The sequence below is a fragment of the Bubalus bubalis genome, chromosome 5, assembly GCF_019923935.1.
Source record: "Bubalus bubalis isolate 160015118507 breed Murrah chromosome 5, NDDB_SH_1, whole genome shotgun sequence".
In the NCBI taxonomy this organism is placed as follows: Eukaryota; Metazoa; Chordata; class Mammalia; order Artiodactyla; family Bovidae; genus Bubalus; species Bubalus bubalis.
Window position 1 is genome coordinate 46,423,238 of NC_059161.1, and position 20,235 is coordinate 46,443,472.

General features: G+C 39.4%; 1 protein-coding gene across 2 annotated transcripts in view; it reads right to left on the reverse strand.

The window, feature by feature from the left end:
- The window catches only part of PLD5 (phospholipase D family member 5), a 415,978-nt gene that overhangs the window by 118,436 nt on the left and 277,307 nt on the right, over positions 1 to 20,235 (reverse strand). Inside the window, exon 4 of one of the 2 annotated variants that reach the window (XM_025286004.3) lies at positions 17,651 to 17,762. In XM_025286004.3, the coding sequence (XP_025141789.1) occupies positions 17,651 to 17,762 (112 nt within the window). Of the gene's footprint in view, positions 1 to 17,650; positions 17,763 to 20,235 lie in introns of those variants that run through there. The other variant, XM_025286005.3, reaches the window with a different exon arrangement.

A 20,235-nucleotide genomic window follows, 5' to 3' on the forward strand; every position in this document is an offset into this window, starting at 1 on the left:
TCCGGAGAAGGCGATGGCACCCCACTCTAGTACTCTTGCCTGGAAAATCCCATGGATGGAGGAACCTGGTAGGCTGCAGTTCATGGGGTTGCGAAGAGTCGGACATGACTGAGCGACTTCACTTTCAATTTTCACTTTCATGCATTGGAGAAGGAAATGGCAACCCACTCCAGTGTTCTTGCCTGCAGAATCCCAGGGACGGGAGAGCCTGGTGAGCTGCCGTCTATGGGGTCGCACAGAGTCGGACACAACTGAAGTGACTTAGCAGCAGCAGCAGCAGCAGCAGCAATCATTTAAGAGGGAAATGACAAAGGCCTAAGTTAAAGCGGTAATTGTAGAGAGGGAAAAGGGAACAGCTTCCAGAGATGTAAGACTGTACACTAGTTTGATTTTACACTGGTACACACAGATTTGATTTTAGAGGTTAGTGAAAAAAGGAGTCAAAGATAAATTTAGGTTCCTAAAAGGACCAGTACAAGGAATGGTTATGCCATCTATAGAGATCCAATATAAAGGAAAAAGAAAATTAGGATCAGGGTAGGGGTGTCGCATCGATTTGATTTTGCATAAGTTGATTTTGAAATATTTTAAGAATATCCAAGTAGAAATGTTAACTTTGTAGCTAAAAATATGAAAATGGAGCTTAGGAGAAATAATCAGCTGCTATCAGCATATAGGTGATGAATGATGCCACAGATGAAGAAGCAATCAACACAGGAGGAATATGGAAATTGAATGGAAGAGAAGAGGATAAGAAAAAGAAGAGGCCAAAATTTAAGAACAAGATAGAGTATTCAAAGTCAGCGAAGGAGACTGAGAAGGAATAGTCAGAGACATAGCAGAGAAGAGTCATGAAAAGCAAGGGATTAGACGGGTCCAAGGAAGAGAAAAGAGTAGCATACAGTGTTCACAGCTACAGATAGGTCATGTAATGTCTAATATGGCTCCACAGGGACTAATAACCCAAAGTCCCTTGTAATTTTGACAAGGTAGCTTCAGTGGAGTTGGGGCAGAACCCAGACTGCTGTCATTTGAGGACTGCATGGGGTGGGGATAAAAAACTGGGGACAGCATGCAAAAGCCTGAACATGGAGAAAAGGGAAGGAGAGAGGAGACACAGCAGGCGGAGGGGTCTGGGTTAGATACTACTGAGTTCTTTTTTGTTTGCCCCCAGTCCACTTGAACATGTTTTTATGCCAAGGGGAGAGAACGACTTAAAAGGCAGAATGTAACTATAAAGGCAAGACAGAGGGAAAACAGATAGAAGGAAATCCCTGATAAAGTGGGACCAGATGCCAGATGACAGGGTTAATGTTGGAAGAGAAACAAAGAAACCCCTCTTTGGAGACTGAAGTAAAGGACGTGAAGATGAGCATGAATGTAGGTAAGTTTACTGGCACGAAGTACAGTGTTAAGAGATGCCCAATTTGGCAGCCTCCAGTTTGTTTGCTTGTTATGCTTAATTAAAAAAAAAAATTGGTTAGAAGACTTGAGAGGAGCTGTGAATATATGGAATAACCTGCTATAGATGAGAGAGGAGAAAGTTAGCAGACCCACCAAGGCATGAGGAAGGGCTGGGAGAAAAGTAATTTACAAAAAGATAAAACATGGTAGGAAAGAAGGGGCAGATAAATAGCAGGCAATTATAAAGGTTCATGCTGAGCAGAATGCTGGAAACAACAGAAATAGTGCTTTGCATCTTAACCCACACTACTTTTTACAGCATTAAAGCAGGACCTGGAGATTATCATACTAAGGGAAGTGAGTCAGAGAAAAACAAATATATGGTATTGCTTATATGCAGAATCTAAAAAATGATACACATGAACATATTTACAGAACAGAAAACAGACTCTCAGAGAATATACTTAACGGTTATCAGGGGGAAAGGGCTGCAAGGAGGGATAGACTGGGAGTTTGTGATTGACATATATACACTGCTATATTTAAAATAGGTAACCAGGACTTCCCTGGTGGTGCAGTGGAAAAAATCCACCTGCCAATGCAGGAGACATGGGTTTGATCCCTGGTCCTGGAAGATTCCGCATGCTGTGGAACAACGAAGTCTGGGAGCCACCACTACTGAGCCTGACCTCTGGAGCCCATGACCTACAACTACTGAGCCCACGTGCTGTAACCACTGAAGCTCACACACCTAGAGCCTGTGCTCCACAACAAGATAAGCCACTGCAATGAGAAGCCCGCACATCGCAACAGAGAAGACCCCGTTCGCCGCAAGAAAAAGCCTGTGCAAAGTGAACAAGACCCAGCACAGTCAAAGATAAACAAATAGAATTTTTAAAATTCTTTAAATAAAATAAAATATATAACCAACAAAGACCTACTATATAGCATAGGGAACACTGCTCAATATTCTGTAATAATCTAGATGGGAAACGAATTACATGTATAATGTATAACTGAAAAGACTCTTGAGAGTCCCTTGGACTGCAAGGAGATCCAACCAGTCCATTCTAAAGGAGATCAGCCCTGGGTGTTCTTTGGAAGGAATGATGCTAAAGCTGAAACTCCAGTATTTTGGCCACCTCATGCAAAGAGTTGACTCATTGGAAAAGACTCTGATGCTGGGAGGGATTGGGGGCAGGAGGAGAAGGGGACGACAGAGGATGAGATGGCTGGATGGCATCACTGACTCGATGGACGTGAGTTTGAGTGAACTCCAGGAGTTGGTGATGGACAGGGAGGCCTGGCGTGCTGCGATTCCTGGGGTTGCAAAGAGTCGGACACGACTGAGCGACTGAACTGAACTGAACTGAACTGAATCACTTTGCTGTACACCTGAAACAATACAACATGGTTAACCAACTATGCTCCAACATAATTTTTTTTTAAAGTAAGTGTATTTAGGATGTTAAGATTGAACACAGAAACAAAGTCACAGAAGTAAAAGACATCATTCACTTGTGTATGCAATGACTATTCTCTACATGGCTACTTGAAGCACAGCAGGTACTGCTCAAAGTCAGTGAGTAGCAGACCGAAGAGGAAAACCTGTGTTTTGGTTTCCTTCGGAGAACTGATACACGAATGACTAGAGATGATGGTCACAGGATCCCTAGGAGTCAGATGGCTTTCAGGAACTTTTAAATTTATTGCTTTGTTTATACTTATATAAATTCCTGTGTTTTTTTTTTAATGTCTCTTAAAGGATATCCTCTCCAAATTCTAGTATCTATTGAATAGAAATGCATAAACTCATCACTAGATTGAATAGATACAATCTTCATTCTTTTATAACATCAAAAGGCTCAATATGCATAAAACTTCCCTTAAAAATGCTGTATCTGTCAACATTCTTACGTATTAGAAATAAAAGTTTCAGCACAAGTTTTTATATTTTGGAGCAAATGTATGACAGATACAATTATATTATATGCGTCAGATGACCCCTTCTTAAAGTTTAAACACATGGAATTGCAACCTATCTGAGTAGATTGAAAAGAGACTAAAAATACAGATGGGGTGGGTTTGGTGTTATCAGCTGAAAAATGTCTATTACAAACTGAGTTACTGCACAGGCATAAAGGCAAATACATCAGCTGCATTCCCAAGGATGATTGCATCATGTGATAAGAACAAGGTCTTCCTATCAGAAAAATCATAGTGCTGGGTATGTGCTTTAGGAAAGTGAATGAATTCTGTCTGTCTGAACTTAGGGGCTCACAGGTCAAACACATACACACACAAAACATACCTGGGTAAGAGACAGAGGCTAGAGTTGGACGTCATTGATTAACTGTTTACTATGAGCTATATACCTGCCTCTGATGCTTTTTATCTAATTTATTTCTCCTGATGAGTTAGCAGGTAAGGAATATGCCTTTAACACAGGAGACAAGGGAGATGCAGGTTCAATCTCTGGGTCAGGAAGATCCCCTAAAGGAGGAAATGGCAACCCACTCCAGTATTCTTGCCTGGAAAATTCCATGGACAGAGGAGCCCGATATGGAGAAGAAAATCCTGCCAGAAAATCTCTGGCAGAGGAGCCATGGGGTCGCAGAGTTGGACATGACCGAAGCAGCTGAGAACACAGCACAGAGCCCTCAAAAAGTTAACATTATCCTAATTTTATAGAAACAGACATTGAGGTTCAGAGAAAGTGAGCAATTTGGCCAATGTTACATAACACAGTAAATGCTATTGTTCAGTCGCTCAGTAATGTCTGAATCTTTGAGACCCAAAGGACTGCATCACGCCAGGCTTCCCTGTCCTTCACCAACTCTCAGAGCTTGCTCAAACTCATGCCCATTGAGTCAGTGATGCCATCCAAACATCCTGTCCTCTGTCACCCCTTCTCCTCCTGCCTTCAATCTTTTCCAGCATCAGGATCTTTTCTAATGAGCTGGATCTTCACATCAGGTGGCCAAAGTATTGGAGTTTCACCTTCAGCAATAGTCCTTCCAACGAATATTCAGGACTGATTTCCTTAAGGATGGACTGGTTTGATCTCCTTGCAGTCCAAGGGACTCTCACGAGTCTTCTCCAACACCACAGTTCAAAAGCATCAATTCTTTGGTGCTCAGCCTTATTTATGGTCCAACTCTCACATCCATACATGATTACTGGAAAAACCGTAGCTTTGACTAGATGGACCTTTGTTGACAAAGTAATGTCTCTGCTTTTTAATAAGCTATCTAGGTTGGCACAGCGTTTCTTCCAAGGAGCAAGTGTCTTTTAATTTTATGGCTGCAGTCACCATCTGCAGTGATTTTGGAGCCCAAGAAAATAAAGTCTCTCACTGTTTCCATTGTTTCTCCATCTATTTGTCATGAAGTGATGGGGCCAGGGACTAGAATGCAAAAGTAGGAAGTCAAGAAACACCTGGAGTAACAAGAATATTTGGCCTTGGAGTACAGAATGAAGCAGGGCAAAGGCTAATAGAGTTTTGCCAAGAGAACGCACTGGTCATAGAAAACACCCTCTTCCAACAACACACGAAAAGACTACACAGGGACATCACCAGATGGCTGACACCGAAATCAAATTGATTATATTCTTTGCAGCCAAAGATGGAGAAGCTCTATACAGTCAGCAAAAACAAGACCAGGAGCTGACTGTGGCTCAGATCATGAACTCCTTATTGCCAAATTCAGACTGAAATTGAATAAAGTGGGGAAAACCACTAGACCATTTAGGTATGACCTAAATCAAATCCCTTATGATTATACAGTGGAAGTGAGAAATAGATTTAAGGGACTAGATCTGATAGAGTGCCTGATGAACTATGGAATGAGGTTTGTGACATTGCACAGGAGACAGGGATCAAGACCATCCCCATGGAAAAGAAATGCAAAAAAAACCAAAATGGCTGTCTGGGGAGGCCTTACAAATAGCTGTGAAAAGAAGTGAAGCGGAAAGCAAAGGAGAAAAGGAAAGATATAAGCATCTGAATGCAGAGTTCCAAAGAATAGCAAGGAGAGATAAGAAATCCTTTCTCAGTGATCAATGCAAAGAAATAGAGGAAAACAACAGAATGGGAAAGACTAGAGATCTCTTCAAGAAAATTAGAGATACCAAGGGAACAATTCATGCAAAAATGGGCTCAAGAAAGACAGAAATGGTATGGACCTAACAGAAGCAGAAGATATTAAGAAGAGGTGGCAAGAATACACAGAAGAACTGTGCAAAAAAGATCTTCATGAACCAAATAATCACGATGTTGTGATTACTCACCTAGAGCCAAACATTCTGAAATGTGAAGTCAAGTGGGCCTTAGGAAGCATCACTACGAACAAAGCTAGTGGAGGTGATGAGCTATTTCAAATCCTAAAAGATGATGTTGTTCAAGTACTGCAGACAGTATGCCAGCAAATTTGGAAAACTCAGCAGTGGCCACAGGACTGGAATAGTCAGTTTTCTTTCCAATCCCACGTGAATTCACGTGAATTCCAAGTTCACGTGAATTCCAAGTTCACGTGAACTGTGAACTTCCAGATGTTCAAGCTGGTTTTAGAAAAGGCAGAGGAACCAGAGATCCAATTGCCAACATCCGCTGGATGATCGAAAAAGCAAGAGAGTTCCAGAAAAACATCTATTTCTGCTTTATTGACTATGCCAAAGCCTTTGACTGTGTGGATCACAATAAACTGTGGAAAATTCTGAAAGAGATGGGACTACAAGACCAGCACCTGCCTCCTGAGAAATCTGTATGCAGGTCAGGAAGCAACAGTTAGAACTGGACATGGAACAACAGACTGGTTCCAAATAGGAAAAGGAGTATGTCAAGGCTGTATATTGTCACCCTGATTATTTAACTTATATGCAGAGTACATCATGAGAAATGTTGGGCTGGATGAAGCACAAGCTGGAATCAAGATTGCTGGGAGAAATATCATTAACATCAGATATGCATATGAGATCACCATTATGGCAGAAAGTGAAGAAGAACTAAAGAGCTTCTGGATAAAAGTGAAAGAGGTGAATGAAAAAGTTGTCTTAAAACTCAACATCCAGAAAACAAAGATCAAGGCATCTAGTCCCATCACTTTATGCAAATAGATGGAGAAGCAGTGGAAACAGTAGCAGACTTTATTTTATTTTATTTTATTATTTTATTTTATATATATATTTTTTTTCACTTTTTTTAAATTTTATTTTATTTTTAAACTTTACATAACTGTATTAGTTTTGCCAAATATCAAAATGAATCCACCCAGAGATAAATCCACGCACATATGGACACCTTATCTTTGACAAAGGAGGCAAGAATATACAATGGATTAAAGACAATCTCTTTAACAAGTGGTGCTGGGAACTCTGGTCAACCACTTGTAAAAGAATGAAACTAGAACACTTTCTAACACCATACACAAAATAAACTCAAAATGGATTAAAGATCTCAACGTAAGACCAGAAACTATAAAACTCCTAGAGGAGAACATAGGCAAAACACTCTCTGACATACATCACAGCAGGATCCTCTATGACCCACCTCCCAGAATATTGGAAATAAAAGCAAAAATAAACAAAGGGGACCTAATTAACCTTAAAAGCTTCTGCACATCAAAGGAAACTATTAGCAAGGTGAAAAGACAGCCTTCAGAATGGGAGAAGATAATAGCAAATGAAGCAACTGACAAACAACTGATCTCGAGAATATACAAGCAACTCCTACAGCTCAACTCAAGAAAAATAAATGACCCAATCAAAAAATGGGCCAAAGAACTAAATAGACATTTCTCCAAAGAAGACATACAGATGGCTAACAAACACATGAAAAGATGCTCAACATCACTCATTATCAGAGAAATGCAAATCAAAACCACTATGAGGTACCATTTCACACCAGTCAGAATGGCTGCGATCCAAAAGTCTACAAGTAATAAATGCTGGAGAGGGTGTGGAGAAAAGGGAACCCTCTTACACTGTTGGTGGGAATGCAAACTAGTACAGCCACTATGGAGAACAGTGTGGAGATTCCTTAAAAAACTGGAAATAGACCTGCCTTATGATCCAGCAATCCCACTGCTGGGCATACACACTGAGGAAACCAGAAGGGAAAGAGACACGTGTACCCCAATGTTCATCGCAGACTTTATTTTTTTGAGCTCCAAAATCACTGAGGATGGTTACTGCAGCCATGAAATTAAAAGACGCTTGTTCCTTGGGAGAAAAGTTATGATTAACCTAGACAGCATATTGAAAAGCAGAGAGGTTACTCTGCCAACGGAGATCCATCTAGTCATGGCTATGGTTTTTCCAGTAGTCATGTATGGATGTGAGAGTTGGACTATAAAGAAAGCTGAGCACTGCATAATTGATGCTTTTGAACTGTGGTGTTGGAGAAGACTCTTGAGAGTCCCTTGGACTGCAAGGAGATCCAACCAGTCCATCCTAAAGGAAATCAGTCCTGAATATTCGTTGGAAGGACTGTTCCTGAAGGTGATACTCCAGTACTTTGGCCACCTGATGCGAAAGAACTGACTCATTTGAAAAGACCCTGATGCTGGGAAAGACTGAAGGCAGGAGGAGAAGGGGACGACAGAGGATGAGATGGTTGGATGGCATCACCGAGTTAATGGAGATGAGTTTGAGTAAACTCCAGAAGTTGGTGATGGACAGGGAGGCCTGCATGCTGCAGTCCATGTGGTCACAAAGAGTCGGACATGACTGAGTGACTGAACTGAACTGAACTCATGTGACCCGATGCCATTGTCTTCGTTTTTTGAATGTTAGGTTTTAAGCCAACTTTTCCACTCTTCTTTTACCTTCTTCAAGAGGATCTTTAGTTCCTCTTCACTTTCTGCCATAAGAGTGGTGTCATCTGCATATCTGAGGTTATTGATATTTCTCCAAGCAATCTTGATCCCAGCTTGTGTTTCTTCCACAAGCACTTCACATGATGTACTCTGCATATAAGTTAAATAAGCAGGGTGACAATATACAGCCTTGATGTTTTCCTTTCCCAATCTGGAACCGGTCTGTTGTTCCATGTCTGTTTCTAACTGTTGCTTCTTGACCTGCATATAGATGCCTCAGGAGGCAGATCAGGTAGTCTGGTATTCCCATCTCTTGAAGAATTTTCCACAGTTTGTTGTGATCCACACAAAAGCTTTAGTGTAATCAATGAAGCAGAAGTAGATGTTTTCCTGGAACTGTCTTGCTTTTTAGAAGATCAAATGGATGTTGGCAATTTGATCTCTGGTTCCTCTGCCTTTTCTAAATCCAGCTTGAACATCTGTAATTTCTCAGTTCACATACTTTTGAAGCCTAGGTTGGAGAATTTTGAGCATTACTTTGCTAGCGTGTTAGATGAGTGCCATTGTGTGGCAGTTTGAACATTCTTTGGCATTGCCTTTTGGGATTGGAATGAAAACTGGCATTTTCCAGTCTTGTGGCCACTGCTGAGTTTTCCAAATTCGCTGGCATATTAACTGCAGTACTTGCACAGCATCATCTTAGGATCTGAAATAGCTCAACTGGAATTCTATCACCTCCACTAGCTTTATTCGTAGTGATGCTTCCTAAGCCCCACTTGACTTCATAGTCCAGGATGTCTGAATCTAGATGAGTGATCAGACCATCGTGGCTATCTGGATCATTAAGTTCTCTTCTGTACAGTTCTTCTGTGTATTCTTGCCACCTCTTCTTAATATCTTCTACTTTTGTTAGGTTCATACCATTTCTGTCTTTTATTGTGCCCATCTTTGCATGAAATGTTCCCTTGGTATCTCTAATTTTCTTGAAGAGCTCTCTAGTCTTTCCCATTCTATGGCTTTCCTCTATTCTTTACATTAATCACTTAGGAAGGCTTTCTTATCTCTCCTTGCCAATCTTTGGAACTCTGCATTCAAATGGTATATCTTTCCTTTACCCCTTTTCCTTTCACTTCTGTTCTTTTCTCAGATATTTGTAAGGCCTCCTCAGACAACCAATAAATGACAAGTCCAGATTTCTAGCACAAGTCTATATGGCACCAAAGTATAAGCTCCTAAATGCTATGCTAATTACTATTCTAATTATCATTAAGGAGCAATGCATTCAAAGAAGCTCCTGCCTTGCTTGTATTCTGTAAACTAAGGTAGAAGACAGATTCTGTACAATGAATTTTGTCAGCTGTAAATAAAACAAAGGCACCAGTCTTTACGCACCCAAGCATAAGCAAAACTGGTAACCACGTTGAGAAGGTGTGACATGAAAACATACCTGGGTGACAGCAAGGGCACCTTGACTTTTATCTCAGTTATTACCAGATCAGCTTAACCTGCTCTTCTACGGAAAGGACCCCACCCTGAAGTATTCACTAGGACAGTCCTTCACTTTGGCAACAAAAGACCTTACAAACTTTGAGGTTTTTCAATATTGGCAGCCTCTCAAAGGGTGGAAATGAAAGCCAGAATAATATAAAGTTTTCTTTGGAGAAGTTAATAAAATACACTTGTTAAGGTTACCTGAAATTAACAGATACAACCATACCTACTTGTACAACTAGGCTTTGGAATAATTATAAACCAGAAAACCTAAGAAAAAAAGCCTCAATAAGCATAAAAATCTCAAATTATTTTTGAGATCTCTAATTAAGGAGCAAGCAGTTAAAAAAATTACTGTGTAAAATTTCCAAGTTGGAATGGGAGCAGCCTGTATTAACTTTAAAATTTACAAATGCCCCTATTCTCATAGTTAGGCACGTATATTCCTTTTAAGTTTTGGAAACCTAACCCATGAATGTGAGAATAGAAACACGGATTATCTATGATGAATGAATATAGCTTTCTTGAATTCAAATAACTGTTGGTAAGAATCACACTTAGAATGTGATAAAATGAACACAGCATCCCCTCCTTCTTTTTTAATAATCTGGCTAAAAGAAAATCAGAACATAAAATTAAAAATAGAGGTATTATCAAAAGAATGAAACTGGACTTCTATCGTACACCAGTCACAAAAATTAACTCAAAATGGATTAGAGACCTAAATGTAAGATCTGCAACTGTCAAACTCTCTGGAGATAACATAGAAAAAATCATCCTGACATTGGTCTGGCCAATGATTTTTTTTTAATATGACACCAAAAGCCAGGCAACAGAAACAAAAATAAATAAGTGGGTAAGCATCAAACTTAAAAGCTTCCTTTCACAAAGAAAACAATCATGAAAATGGAAAGGAAACCTAAAGAATGGGAGAGAATATCTACAAACCATATATCCAATAAAATACATAAATAAGAAACTCACACAACTCAGTTAAAAAAAAAAAAAAACTAATAACCTGAATAAAAAATAGGCAAAAGACCTGAATAGAGATTTCTGCAAAGAAGACATATAAATTGTTAACAGGTACCAATCAAGATCGCTTGGAGAAATATCAATAACCTCAGATATGCAGATGACACCACCCTTATGGCAGAAAGTGAAGAAGAACTAAAGCGCCTCTTGATGAAAGTGAAAGAGGAGAGTGAAAAAGTTGGCTTAAAGCTCAACATTCTGAAAACGAAGATCATGGCATCCAGTCCCATCACTTTATGGCAAATAGATGGGGGAACAGTGGAAACAGTGAGAGACTATTTTTTTTTGGTTCCAAAATCACTGCAGATGGTGACTGGAGCCATAAAATTAAAAGACACTTGCTCCTTGGAAGAAAAGCTATGATCAACCTAGACAGCATATTAAAAAGCAGAGACATTATTTTGCCAACAAAGGTCCATCTGGTCAAAGCTATGGTTTTTCCAGTAGTCATGTATGGATGTGAGAGTTGGACTATAAAGAAAACTGATGGACAAAGAATTGATGCTTTTGAACTGTGGTGTTGGAGAAGACTCTTGAGAGTCCCTTGGACTGCAAGGAGATCCAACTAGTCCATCCTAAAGGAAATCAGTCCTGAATATTCATTGGAAGGAGTGATGCTGAAGGTGAAACTCTAACCCTTTGGGCATCTGATACAAAGAACTGACTCATTTGAAAAGACCCTAATGCTGGGAAAGATTAAAGGCAGGAGGAAAAGGGGACAACAGAGGGTGAGATGATAGAATGGCATCACTGACTCTATGCACATGAGTTTGAGTAAGCTCTGGGAATTGGTGATGGACAGGGAAGCCTGGCATGCTGCAATCCATGGGGTCACAAAAAGTCAGACATGACTCAGTCACTGAACTGAACTGAAGTGAACCTGAAAAGGTGCTCAACACTGCTAATCATGAAGGAAATGAAAATCAAAACCATAAGAAGATGTCACTTCATGCATTAAGATGGCTCTTATAAAAAAGCTAAGAGATAGGTGTTGGTGAGGATGTAGAGAAAGGGGAACCCTTTTTGTACTGTTGGTTGGACTGTAAATTGGTACAACCACTATGGAAAACAGTATGGAGGTTTCTAAAAATAAACATAAAATAAAGCCAACATATGATTCAGTAGTCCCACTTCTGGGTACACATCCAAAAGAAACAAAAATCAATATCTTGAAGAGAGGTCTGCACTTCCATGTTCATTGTTGCATTATTCACGTTAACAAAGATATATCAAACCTAAGAGTCTGTTAATGGATGACTGGATAAAGAAGATGTGTGCATGCATACATACACAAACAAACACACAATGGAATATGTTACTCAGCCATGAGTAACTGTTACTCAGTCTGCTGAGTAACAGCAGACTGCTACTTGCAACCACACAGATGAACCTAGAGGACATTATTCTGACTGAAATAAGCCAGAGTGAGAAAGACAAATACTATGTTGGCTCACTTAACTCTGGAACCTAAAAAAAAAAAAATAAATAAATAAATAAAAAGTCAAATTCATAGAAACAGAGAGTAGAACAATAGGTACCAGGGACTGGGGGAGTGTGTTTGGGAGAAATAGGGAGATGGTGGTCAAAGGGTGCAACCTTTCAGTTATAAGATGCGTCCATGCGTGCTAAGTCACTTCAGTTGTGTCTGACTCTTTGTGACCCTATGGACTGTAGCCATCCAGGCTCCTCTGTCCATGGGATTTTCCAGGCAAGAATACTGGAGTAGGTTGCCATGCCCTCCTCCTGGGGATCTTCTGGAATCAGGGATTCAAACCTTGTTTCTTACGTCTCCTGCATTGGCATGCAGGTTCTTTACCCCTATCGCCACCTGGGAAGTCCTCGGTGATGGGTAAGTTCTAAAGCAGGAGGCAGAACCCTCTCACACTTCAGACAATGCTGTTAAATACAATGATATAGTAATCAAAATGGTGTGGTACTGGCACAAAAACAGAGAACTCAGAAATAAACCCACACACCTATAGTCAATTAATCTTTGACAAAGGAGGTAAGTATATACAATGGGAAAACGTCTCTTCAGCAAGTGATGTTGGGCAAATTGGACAGGTACTTGTGAATCAAAACACAAAAATCACACCATACACAAAAATAAACTCAAAAGGGCTTAACAACGTAAATATGACATGGTACCATTAAACTCCTAGAAGAAATCATAGGCAAAACATTCTCTGAGATAAATTATACCAATGTTTTCTTAGGTCAGTCTCCCAAAGCAGTGGAAATAAAAGCAAAAATTAAAAAATGGGACCTAATCAAATTTACAAGCTTTTGCACAGTAAAGAAAACCATAAACAAGATGAAAAGAATGAGAGAAAATATTGGCAAATGATGCAACCAACAAGAACTTAATCTCCAAAATATAGCTCATAAAACTTTATAGCTCATAAAACTTTATTTCCAAAATAAATAGCTCATAAAACTCAATAACAACAGCAATGAAAAAAAAAAACAATTGAAAAATGGGTAGAAGACCTAAATATACATTTCTCCAAAAAGAAATTCGGATGGCCAATGAAGAGATGCTCAACATGACTAATTACTAGAGAGTTCAAATCAAAACTACATTTGAGGTACCACCTCACACCACTCAGAGTGGACATCATTAAAACATCTATAAATAACAAATGCTGGAAAGGGTATGGAGCAAAGGGAATCCTCCTATACTGTTCACAGGATATATGAACTGTAATGTATGAATGTAAGCTGGTGCAGCCACTGTGGAAAACAGTATGGACGTTCCTCAGAAAACTAAAAATAGAATTGCCATATGATCCAGAAATCCCACTCCTGGGCATATATACCCAGACAAAACAATAATTCAAAAAATGGCATGCATTCCTCTGCTCATAGCAGCACTGTTCACAATAGACAAAACATGAAAACAACCTAATGCCCACCAATAGATGAGTGGATAAAGAAGATGTGGTACATATATACAAAGGAACAGTACTCAGCCATGAAAAAGAATGACATAATGCCATTTGCAGCAACCATGGATGCAACTAGATATTATCAACTAAGTGAAGTCAGAAAGAAAAAGACGAATACTATATGATATCACTTGTATGTGGAATCTCAAGAATGACACGAATGATCCTGTCTACGAAACAGAAATAGACTCAGTCATACAGAACAGAGTTATGGTTGCCAAGGGGGAAGTGGGGCTGGGACAGGGATGGAGTGGAGCAGATGTAAGCTATTATATATAGAATGGATAAACAAGGTTCTACTATATATCACAGGAAACTATATTCAATACCCTATGATAAATCATAATAGAAAAGAATACAAAAAGAATGTACATATATGCATAACTGAATCACTTTGTTGTACAGCAGAAATTAACACAACATTGTAAATCAACCAGACTTCAATTAAAAAATATGAGTAAGTTCTATAGATCTAATGTACAGCATAGTGACTACAGGTAATAATACTGTATTGCACACTTGAAATTTGGTAAAGACAGTAAATCTTAAGAGTTCTCACCACAAAATAGAAAAAAAAGGTAATTGTGTAAGGTGATTAATTAACCTTAATGTGGTCATAATTTCAGAGCATCAATGTGTCAAATCACCACATTGTACCATTTAAATATATATAATTTTATTTGTTGATTGCATGCATGTGCATTCATGTTAAGTCACTTCAGTCATGTCCGACTCTGTGTGACCCTATAGATGCAGCCTGCCAGGCTCCTCTGTCCATGGGATTCTCCAGGCAAGAATACTGGAGTGGGTTGCCATGCCCTCCTCCAGGGGACCTTCCTGACCCAAATTTGTTGCTTATATCTCAGTAAAGCTGGAGGAAAAAAAGAAACAGCTTTCACTGACAAATAGAAAAGTTTGCATATTTTTCTCTATCATTCTCTATAGGTCAAGTTTTGCATTATGAAGTATTCTGTGAACACACTGATTAGTAATGAGAAATTGGTACTACTCGTGCAATACATAAAATGTGCAGATTGCATTGCTATGAGATAGCTAGCATTTGTGGCGCTAGAAAAAGAGCATGACCCAGATGTAGCTCTATCAACTATTAAACTATTCTATGGTAATCTTTTTTCTAAAACTCTGAGCAGATAGTTGGAAATTAAAATTAGGAATTAAGGGATAGCATGTCCAATTTCAAAGCTGTTGCCCCTCTGATATGAAACAACCTCTACCTTTTATATGCTGCTGCTGCGGCGGCTAAGTCACTTCAGTCGTGTCCGACTCTGTGCGACCCCATAGACGGCAGCCCACCAGGCTGCCCCGTCCCTGGGATTCTCCAGGCAAGAACACTGGAGTGGGTTGCCATTTCCTTCTCCAATGCATGAAAGTGAAAAGTGAAAGTGAAGTTGCTCAGTCGTGTCTGACTCTTAGCAACCCCATGGACTGCAGCCTACCAGGCTCCTCCATCCATGGGATTTTCCAGGCAAGAGTACTGGAGTGGAGTGGAGTGGGGTGCCATTGCCTTCTCCAACTAATTCACTAGTTTAGTATGCAATAAAATAACAGAGGCTTTGAATAAATTAAACTGGCTAGTAACAGCTAATCAGTTTTCTTCAGTGGTTACTGTTCTTCTATATAGGCAGGATAATTAATTCATGGATGGTCTTTCCGGTCTATCTTCAACTATTCTTACACTACATAATCAATTAGGGACATCTTTTTATAGATATATGAAGAGAACACAGGTAGCTTTACATAAATTGAGTTTGTTAAATCTATTTGTTATGACAGGGGATTTCTGACAAAAAAATTGCTCACTGCACACTGAACCCCAGAGAAGTGATGAAATATATATATATTTTTTATATGCTTGTAAACCTGAATTCAAAATATTTTATCCTAGTTAAAGCCGTATTTTCTTTTTCAAGTAATATTTTAGAGTTTTATCAAACTAGTTACTATGAAAAGCTTCAGATCAGATCAGATCAGTCGCTCAGTCGTGTCCGACTCTTTGCGACCCCATGAATCGCAGCACGCCAGGCCTCCCTGTCCATCACCAACTCCCGGAGTTCACTCAGACTCACGTCCATCGAGTCAGTGATGCCATCCAGCCATCTCATCCTCTGTCGTCCCCTTCTCCTCCTGCCCCCAATCCCTCCCAGCATCAGAGTCTTTTCCAATGAGTCAACTCTTCGTATGAGGTGGCCAAAGTACTGGAGTTTCAGCTTTAGCATCATTCCTTCCAAAGAAATCCCAGGGCTGATCTCCTTCAGAATGGACTGGTTGGATCTCCTTGCAGTCCATCCAAGGGACTCTCAAGAGTCTTCTCCAACACCACAGTTCAAAAGCATCAATTCTTCGGCGCTCAGCCTTCTTCACAGTCCAACTCTCACATCCATACATGACCACAGGAAAAACCATAGCCTTGACTAGACGAACCTTTATTGGCAAAGTAATGTCTCTGCTTTTGAATATGCTATCTAGGTTGGTCATAACTTTCCTTCTGATCCCCAAATCTGAACTGTTTTGAAAAGTATAAATGATATGTTTAATACACATAATTGTGGATTTTCATTTCTTGTTTTACAACAGGTTATTAAACAATCATGGAGAAATAAAATATAATTAATGTTTTATTTTTAAAATAGTTATTAAGGAAAATGAAAGTGCAATATTCTTATTTCAGATATTAAAGTTCTGACTTCGATGAGTAAGATTTAATCACAAGGAAATGCCAATTAAATATTTACTGTTTGGCAAATTCTTTGTGGTGAGGAAGCCAAAATGATCAGAAAATGCCAAAAGAATGCTCATTAGGATTCCTGGATGCAACTACAGATTATCATATTAAGTGAAGGAAGTCAGAAAGAAAAAGACAAATAGCACACGATATCACTCTCATGCAGAATCTGGACTATGATGCAAACGACCCTATCTATGCAATGGACACCTACCGCCGCAGAGAACAGGCCTGCGGTTGCCGAGGCAAGGGCAGGGGAGGGGAGGAAGGATGGATTCAATTAACTTCCAACCTCAGAAACTCCTTCACAGCTGAAGTTGCTCATGGCTAGTCTTATATTGACCTGTCTTTTGTGAACTATTCAGGACAAACCTTCCTGGAACTTGACCAAAAGCCTAGGAACTCTCCCTAAAAAAATAAAAGATAACCCAAAGCAAAGTATTCCAACACAGATTTCAAATGGTTCATCAAAATATTTCTGTTATTAATAATTTCTGTTAATAATAAATTTCTGACATTTATTATATGTCATTCACAGGCTTACAGTCTGCATAGCAAATTCAGAATATATATATATATATATATGTATTTTTTTATAAATCAGTAAAAACTCTTTATAAGTGAGAGTTCAGTTAGTAAAGATACAGCAAAATGAAGAAATTTATTTCATAATTATCCTCAGTGTTCAGAAAGTGTGAAGCAAATTGTAAAGTGACCAAACAAATGATGGTCTCCTGCAGAATTACCTTAAAAGTCGTGAATAAGGCAGTGACTCATAGACTCCTACCTCTGACTATATTATTTCAAACAATATATGTAGCACAAAGGAATGTCCATCTAATGGTCAAGAGAAAACCAGAAATCCAATGTTTGTTCTGATAAGAAGTGGCTCTTCTCTCTAATCATATCACTGAAGTGTTTACAGAGGGAAAGATTCTTCTTTCTAGTTAATTATCATCTAATGGCCAGTAGAGTACTTTGCATAAGCTAATATGCAACAACACTATTTTAAAAATCCCAGTAGAATTGATTAATTAGTTCTCTCATTTAAAGGCTTTAATCAGTCTGTTTTTCAAAGGACAAACAAGAAGTGTACTAAGTGTGTTGATTATAAATAAATTGTGTATAAAGAAATCATGTACTACTCTAAATAGAATTGAATGTACTGGAACAGAACACCCAGAGGTACAGTACCATGTCAACCTTGGCCTTACCCTTTGATTTCAAGGCTTCTAATACCTTTGAATCAGCTGTTACATCACTCACTAGCTTGATTTCAATACTTTGAGAAGTCAGTTGGAGCAACTTTTCGAAAAGACGTTGACCCTAGAAAAAACATTCAGAACCAAAGTCAGAAAACCTAAAATTATGCTGTTTTAAATAGGAATAAATAAACATTGAAAATTAAAACCATTCATTCAAATTTTAAAAGGCAAGCACTTCAGCACTTGGTATTCATGGAAATTTTTTTCAAAAGAGTTTATAGAAATAGAGAGTAGCACAAACACAGATTACATTGTTTTTTTTGAGTACTGTGCAACTCAATTATTGCAATAATCATTTCAATGCTACAATGCAAATCTATTCTTTTTTTTACTTTTTCATGAACTCTTAAGTATCTACACATGAAGAGGCAGAGAATATTAAACAGTTGTGACTGGGCCCAGAAAGACCCAGATTCCAGCTGATTTTCCAATTTACAAATTGTTTCTTAATTCACTTTCTTCCTTAGTGAAATGTTGATAATATTAATATTTACTTTAAAGTGTCTTTGTGAGGATTAAGGGTTAGTAGTAGGTAAGTGTTAGCCATTATGGGGGGAATCATGACTACTTATCCAGTGTTAGTCGCTCAGTCATGTTCGACTCTTTGTGACCCCACGGACTGGAGCCTGCCAGGTTTCTCTTGGGGCTCAGCTGGTAAAGAACCCGCCTGTAATGTGGGAGACCTGGGTTCAATCCCTGGGTTGAGAAGATTCGCTGGAGAAGGTAAAGGCTACCCACTCCAGTATTCTGGTCTGGAGAATTCCATGGACTGTATAGTCCATGGGGTCACAAAAAGTTGGACACAACTGAGTGACTTTCACTTTCACTACTTGTCAGGGATTTACCTAAATTCACTTTCTCATTTCAAATTTATGTTTTATTGAATTCAACTAGAAATCTATAATTATTACCCTAGCCTAAAAAAAAGTGAAAAAAATAAAGGTTTTCTTTATTAGATTTCACACACATAATTTTTATAGTAAAAAATAAATTTTTTTAAAATCAATCTCAGGGAGACTCTGCATAGTGGTGGGTTCATTACATCATCGCAGGTGAGTGGATTGCAACATTATCCTGCTTATTTTCTCTTTTCATAGACTCCAAAGTGTTTTCATAGACTCCTTCTCCTTGTCATAAGAGGGAACTGGTATTCCTTTATTGGTTTTTCAGGTTTGTGTTATTCGGCCACAAACTCAAATGCCCTCATAGGCTAAACAGGCAACAAGGCTTTGGTCTTAGTGGCCCCCAAGTGGTAAAGTTTTATCTTACTTTGATTAGAATAGAGTATTGATAATGATTATGGAGAAAGAATTTGAAGACTGAGAAGGTAAATGGGTGGAATGTAAATGCAGAGCGGTGATTCTTGAAATTGGGACTTAGAAAAGAAAGAGACCAAAGATCAAAACCCTAAAGCTTTGGAATGTCTTCCAAGGCATACCAGCAAAGGACTGGTATGCCTGTGCTAGGGTGCCAGCTGACCGCCAGGAGGAGTGTCTGGCATAATCCAGCCATCTCCTGCCTGGAGCTGGTGCAGTATAGCCTAAGATCCGAAATCCCCAGATGTTAGAGGATGGAGGAGTTGCACCCTGTGCCAGGCATGGAAGTTTCCTTTTTTGTCTAACCATGCTGGTAAAGGTCACTCCAAGTGTAACTCATCAAAAGTGACCAACTTTGGGCTTCCCTGGTAGCTCAGTGGTAAAGAATCCACCCGCCAATGTAGGAGACACGACTTTGATCCCTGGTCGGGAAAGATCACCACAGAATGAGCCTTGTTTGAGAGCCCGGGAACCACAACTATTGAACCCACGTGCCACAGCTACTGAAGCCTGCATGCCCTGGAGCCCATCCTCTTCAACAAGAGAAGCTACTGCAATCAGAAGCCTGCACACAGCAACTAGAGAGTAGCCTTCATTTCCCTCAAGTGGATAAAAGCCTGCATGCAGCAATGAAGACTCAGCACAGCCAAAAATAAATAAATAAATAAAATTATGAGAAACAAATAAGCCTGAAAAAAAAGTGACCGGATTACTCTACATGCAGAACCTGGAGGCAGCCTCCCCACAAAGTGGGTCTTCCTATAAGGGATGTCGAATGAGGGCATTAGGTAGTTGCAAATTGCTTTTTAAATAAAGAAGTAAGAGGGGAGAGGGAGAGAGAGAGAAAGAGATATAAGGAGGCAGAGGGAGACGGATAGGGAAGAAAGAGTTGCTGATTTGCTGATTTCAGGGTCTATATAAATTTCAAATTCCCTATGGAGAAGTGAGGGCTTGGCAGTGAGAGGCTCCGACACTGGATGTAAGGGAAGATGCCCTTGGTGGGACTTTGTGGGGCTTTCTGCTGAGCTGCTTGCCACCAGCATGACCTCCTCTGTTAGCTATGTCACTCTGCCAAGTTGCTATACTCTTGTCACACACCCTTGAAGGCTGGCTGATGTCTGCAGAGCCCAGATTTCTAGAGCCTAGACCCACGGTCATCTCACAGCCAGATAAATGTTTGTATTTTTCACTTTCACACGGGGAAAGGGCATATGTACT